At 37.9% G+C, this 6168-nt stretch overlaps 1 protein-coding gene across 1 annotated transcript; it reads left to right on the top strand.

The window, feature by feature from the left end:
- The first annotated feature begins 348 nt into the window (after window positions 1–348).
- LOC138352055 (uncharacterized) lies at window positions 349–3163 on the top strand. Its single transcript, XM_069304233.1, has 2 exons — window positions 349–1529; window positions 1726–3163. The coding sequence occupies exons 1-2, from the start codon at window positions 349–351 to the stop codon at window positions 3161–3163; spliced, it is 2619 nt and encodes an 872-aa protein (XP_069160334.1).
- Window positions 3164–6168: the final 3005 nt, after the last annotated feature.

The following is a 6168-nucleotide window of genomic DNA, read 5'->3' as shown; positions in this document are numbered from 1 at the left end:
GAGAATACGTGCCTTATCCAGATAAATTACGTGGTCGACATTATGTTTTCAATCCTAAAGGCGAGCAAAATATATGTTTGATCCAATGTTTAGCCGCATATATGTCTTGCTCGGGGGATGGACTTACGCAACATTGGCAGGCGTTCCAAATCAGCCAGGTGGTGTCTTAGATTCGTCCGTTGGAGTGAGGATATTGAAATTCCCATAACGTATGATAACATTAATAAAATAGAAAGTATAAATAAATTAAGTATTTTTATCTATGTGCTCACTCGTGAAGAAAATAGATACTACATTAGCTTAGCTAGAAAAGGCAGGGAACATTCTGCCCGTAAAGTACCTTTGCTCATGCTGGAGGATCAGCATCTTGTGCTCATTAAAGATTTCAATCAATATGTTCGCAACATGCGCGACAATACATATAATATTCCTAAGAATCATATTTTTCGTCATTCGTGTTTAATTCATTTGTCACCTGATGCTATGCGGGATCACGAAGAGTCATGTGAAGTTAAACAAACATTGAAATTTTACCCTGAAGGTCATAAAATCAAGTTCAAAAATTACGGTCGTGCCTATGGGCCGTCTCACACGGCATATTATGATTTCGAGTGCTTGTTGGACCCCTCCAATCCCCAAGGTATGATCGAGAAGCGTCACAAAGCCGTGGCATATGCTTTTATCATCATCAACAGGGAATTGGAGGTGGTAGAGAAATTAACTTATATGGGGGATGACCCTGTGAATCATTTCATAGATACTTTAGAGAAGTCATGGAAGAGAATCAAATCTGCCATGCCTAAATACAAAATATCTATGACACGTGAACATTGGCAAGCTTATAGACGTCAGACCACATGTGAAATGTGTTATAGTCCATTTAAATCAGCTATGGACAAGCACCGTCATCATGATCATGCTATTGAATTTAATAATTATCTAGCAGCCTATTGCCAAAGGTGCAACATGTTGTGCAGAAACTCATATAAATATTTATATACATTCTCTCACAATGCTGCTTATGACCTCGGAGTAATTTTAAATGAATTGTCTAACCTCCCTAACCGCGAAATTGATATTGCCTCCAAAGATGGATTTAAGTTCATGAAAGTAGATATCGGTAAACTTCGGTTTATGGATAGTCTGGCTTTACTAAATGGCGGGCTGGAAAAACTAGCTAAAGAACATATCAAGGAAGGTAAACCCACCACTTACACCTCAGTTATGCTAGATGACGTCCCTGTAGCTGCCCACCATTTATTGAAGACAGGCAAACAGGTCTTCTGTTATGACTACATTTCATCTTTGGAGAAATTAAATGAACCGGCTCTTCCTCCTCCCGAAGCCTTTTTCAATAGTTTAAAGCACGAGGCCATAAGCGAGACCGATTATACACAGGCTAAAGAAGTCTTTAGATTAGCGGAATGCAAGACCATTGGGGATTACTTAAAGGTCTATTTGAAAGTAGATACTGGACTATTGTGTGATGTGTTTACTGTATGGCGCAAGACCATGCTTGAGCTGTACAAGTTAGACATTACACACTATGTCTCGTTATCTAGTTTTGCATGGGACGCTTTCTTGTTTAAGAGTCAAGTTGTCTTGGACTATTTCTGATCCCCATTTGTACGATGTATTGCGTAGAAATCTAAGAGGCGGATTTACCTCTGTTGCGCGACAACACACAAGTGTACAAAATGAGCATACGGGTGCTGATCCTTCTAGCACTGATAAATATATTCTGTATTTAGATTTTAATGGCTTATACGCCACCTGTATGACAGAACTGCTTCCTCAAGGCGGGATCCGTAAATTATCTGCTGCCGAATGCAATGATTGGCTCCAACAAGGATTGGAAAATATTACATGTGATGGGGATAAGGGGTATTGGGTCATGTGTGACACCAAGCATGTCGCACCTGAGGTGGCTCGATACACCGATGACTTACCCTTAACCCTGTCACATGCTAATATTTCAACTGATCTTCTGTCCGATTATAGCAAACATATTTTAAATACCGAAGATCGTAAACTCCCCAAGAAAAACAATAAATTAATTGCCTCACATCTCCCTCAAAAAGATTACTTGGTCAGTTTAGATTTGCTTCAGATGCTGATGAAATTGGGATTGGAAGTAGCTAAGGTAAATGCAGTTTATGAATTCCAACAGAGCAAGTACCTTAAGGAATTTGTCGAAACAAATGCTCGTGAACGTGCAAATACACCTTGCGCCATTAAGGGTAAAGCTTTCAAGCTGGTATATAATGCAATTTACGGCAAGAGTTTGACAAATGTGAGTAAATATGGCGATCAGCATTATTTAGTTACATCACGAGACAAATTCCAAAAGCATGCACGCAATCCGTTCTTCAAACGGAGCATTTTGTTAAGTGAAGACAGAGTCATTTGCACAGTTAAGAAACAATCACTTACACCAACTTATTTGGGGTTCCAGATCTTGCAAATAGCTAAGAGGATCCTATATGATTTTTGGTACAATACCGTCAAAGCTCATTATGGAGACAAAGCTAGATTGCTGTATACGGATACAGATTCGTATTTGATTGAATTAAGCTGTCCAAATGCTTTTGAGGAATTAAATAAACTGCCTTTATCTCAGCATATGGATTTCAGTAATTTCCCTCCTGAAAATCCCTATTTCAATGACTCTCGCAAAGGTCAACTAGGTTTGTTAAAATCGGAAGTTGGAGCCAAAATTATCAAGGAACTCATTGCATTGAAGCCTAAAATGTACTCAATTCTCACTCAAGATCAGGTTCAGATCTGTCGTTGTAAAGGAATTCCCACTTATCATCAGTCTAAACTCACTCATGCTGCTTTCCAAAGTGCTTTAGAGTTAAATATTGGGCAGAGGTTCCAATCCAGATCTATTAGGAATGTTAAAGGCCGTATGTGTACCTGTCTCACTACAAAACGTGGATTGTCCGCCTTTGACGATAAACGTTATGTACTGAGTCCTACACAGTCTTTGGCGTATGGACACCCCGATATACCTCGAGCAGAAATTAATGAAGAGAATGAGGAGGAGGATGTACCTGCACCTGCACCTGCTGCACGTCCTGTGAGACGTGGATTCCATCCCATATTCAATATGTGGGGAAAACGCGATGCACTGGTGAACAAGACGTATCCTCTCAATTAGTAACTGAAGAAATTGGTGATGGAACATTGTAACCTCCCCTAACCTATCTTTGGGTTTGAAAATTGCTGCCTCCCCTAACCTATCATTGATGTTTGAAAATTTGCTACCTCCCCTAACCTGTCATTGATGTTTGAAAAATTGCGGGGCCCCTGACTCATCACTGATGTTCTGAAAATGCAGTCTCCCCTAACCTATGTTGAAAATGTTCTGTTGTATATTTATGTTGTAAATGTTCTGTTGTATATAAAAATAAAAGTTTTTGAAATGTATACTTTGATGTTTTTATAAAACCGTGCCCCCCCCCTAACCTATGTTTTGAAAATGTTCTATGCAAAAAAATAAAAATATGAAATGTATGCTTCGATGTATAAATATAATAACCTTATCATTCTTATGTCAGTACAAACCCAAAACGAGTCATGGATAGTTCACCTATCACTGAAGAACAACTTGATATTTTCAATGAACCTAGCAGAATAATCATTGCAGGATTTTCCAATGGCGGAAAATCTCATTTGTGCACTAAACTCGTACAAAAATACCATCTGAAATTCTCCAGTATTATTATATGCGGCGGCAGTTACACAGCATTGCTAGACGATCCAGTAATTAACAAGAAAATAATAGCTCATTCTGAAATTATTAACCCTTTAGATGAACGTACAGATGATTCGCCTATTTTAATTATTATCGATGACTTGTTCATCGAATCTGCTAATTCCAAAATTGTGTCTGATATCTTCACTAAAGGCAGACATCTTGCTATTTCGTGCATATTCATCACCCAAAATATATTTTTCTCTGGGAAATATGCTAGAAGTATCAGTTTAAACGCCTCCCATTTCATATTAGTGAAATCTAGAGATTTAGCTCAAATTGAGACTTTATGGCGGCAGTTATTTGGAAAACAAGATTCTAAAAAGCTTTTAGATATCTACAAGAAAGCCATCAGTAAACCTTATGGATATTTATTGGTGGATTTAGGAGTGAAAACCCCTGAACGCATCACCTTCCGTAGCAATATTGTTGGTGAGCATCCATACGAAATTGTTTACCAATGGTGAATGTACTTAACAACAAGGGGAGGTTAGGGGGGTTGGGTGTATAAGATGTGTTCTCCACAACAACAACAACAACAACCACAAGGGGAGGTTAGGGGGGTTGGTATATCGGATGTATAAAACGGCTAAAACCATACAATCAGATATCACTTTATTAGAAGATGGAGCACGTACTAGATAAAATTTATTATAACCCCGCATCCACAGGAGGGTTAGGGGGGGTCAATAGGTTGTATAAAGCAGCTAAAACTATAAAGCCAGATATTACTTTATCAGATGTCAAAGAATACTTGAAATCGTCTAAAGCTTACACTTTGCACGCATTAAAGCCTCGCAAATTTCTACGAAGAAAGGTGCTGAGTCCTAAACCCCGTATGTATTTAGCTTGTGATTTAGCAGAAATGGGATTAATAGCTAAACACAATGATGATATTAAATACATTCTCGTCTGTGTCGATATTTTTTCACGGTATGCGCAAGTAGCACCTCTGATACGCAAAGATGGACAGACTGTGAGTAAGGCTCTGAAAAACATATTGGAATCCTCATATTTCCAAGGAATACGTAAAATAAATACAGATCGAGGAGGTGAATTTTATAATTCTCATATGCAACGAATGCTTGCAGCTAAAAATATTAAACTGTATAGCGTATTTTCTCAAGAAACAAAAGCTGCTATCGCCGAACGCTTTATACGTACCATGAAAACCAAGATTTATAAATATATGACTGCGCACAATACCTCGAGATATCTGCCCATATTGCCTGATATCATAAAGGCGTATAACACAACACCCCACCGAGGGTTAGGTGGTAGGGCTCCAGTTGAGGTTCATGCTTTATCTCGTCCACAAGATATAAAGAAACAGTTCAATCTCATGTATAAAAGTAAGGACAAACCTAAAGCAGGTCTTAGTTCTCTACTAGCTGTTGGGGACTCAGTTCGCATTACTCTCTCCAACAGAATTTCGACATTCAAGAAAGGTTTTGCTAGACAAAACACGGAAGAAATTTTCAGAATTATTCGTATAGATAAAAGCCAGCCTATCCCATTATATTTTTTACAAGATTTGAATAACAAGCCTATTAACGGAGGGTTTTATAAGGAAGAATTAACCCTAACCCATTTACCAGTAGCATTTAATATTGAGAAAGTACTACGCAAACGTACATTGCCTAATAATAAATTACAGTATAAAGTAAGGTACGAAGGCTACGATTCTTCATTTGATCAGTGGATTGACGCTGATGATTTGTTGAAGATATGAAGAAGCCATTAGTATACAAGTACAAAGACTTGGTGACCTTGCTGAGCAAACTTAATTCCTCAGCCAGGAAAAAATTGATTGCTCAGTTTAAAAAACCACATATTCATTGCTTGTCAGAGATTTTCAACAATTTTCTGAAAAATAGGCTTCCGGTTAAGAAGAAAGTTATAGTCAAATTGAAGAAATACAGAGACACCTTGCTTTCGCTGGCTTGCAAGAAACCCTCAATTTCAAACAAAAAGCGTATTTTATTGACTCGTAAAGGAGGCAGTATCCTCGGTATATTATTACCCATAGCTGCTAGTTTAATTACCAGGATATTTAATAAATAAAAATGAAAGAATATTATCTAGTACCTCGTAAAACCATCGATGAGGGACCTGCTAAAGTAGAAGTAGTTAAAAAAGCAGAAGTAGCTCCATCACTAGCTCCAACACCAGCAGCAAGTACTCCAGTAGCACCAGTTTCAGTACTAGCTAATCCTTCAATAGTACATTTGGTACATTTAAAATTGAAAGCTAAAGATCATGATTATGCTACTTCGCTGTTAAATTATTTTGATGAAAGAAAGGTGGTGCAATGGGACGTCAATGGGAATCTGCAAATGCCAGTGACTGGAATAAACATAATTGATGATATTTTAACTAAAATGACAATTCACCGCTCTGTATTCCCA

Source organism: Procambarus clarkii, chromosome 52 (assembly GCF_040958095.1).
Source record: "Procambarus clarkii isolate CNS0578487 chromosome 52, FALCON_Pclarkii_2.0, whole genome shotgun sequence".
Taxonomy (NCBI): Eukaryota; Metazoa; Arthropoda; class Malacostraca; order Decapoda; family Cambaridae; genus Procambarus; species Procambarus clarkii.
This window is presented reverse-complemented; position numbering and strand designations above follow the sequence as displayed.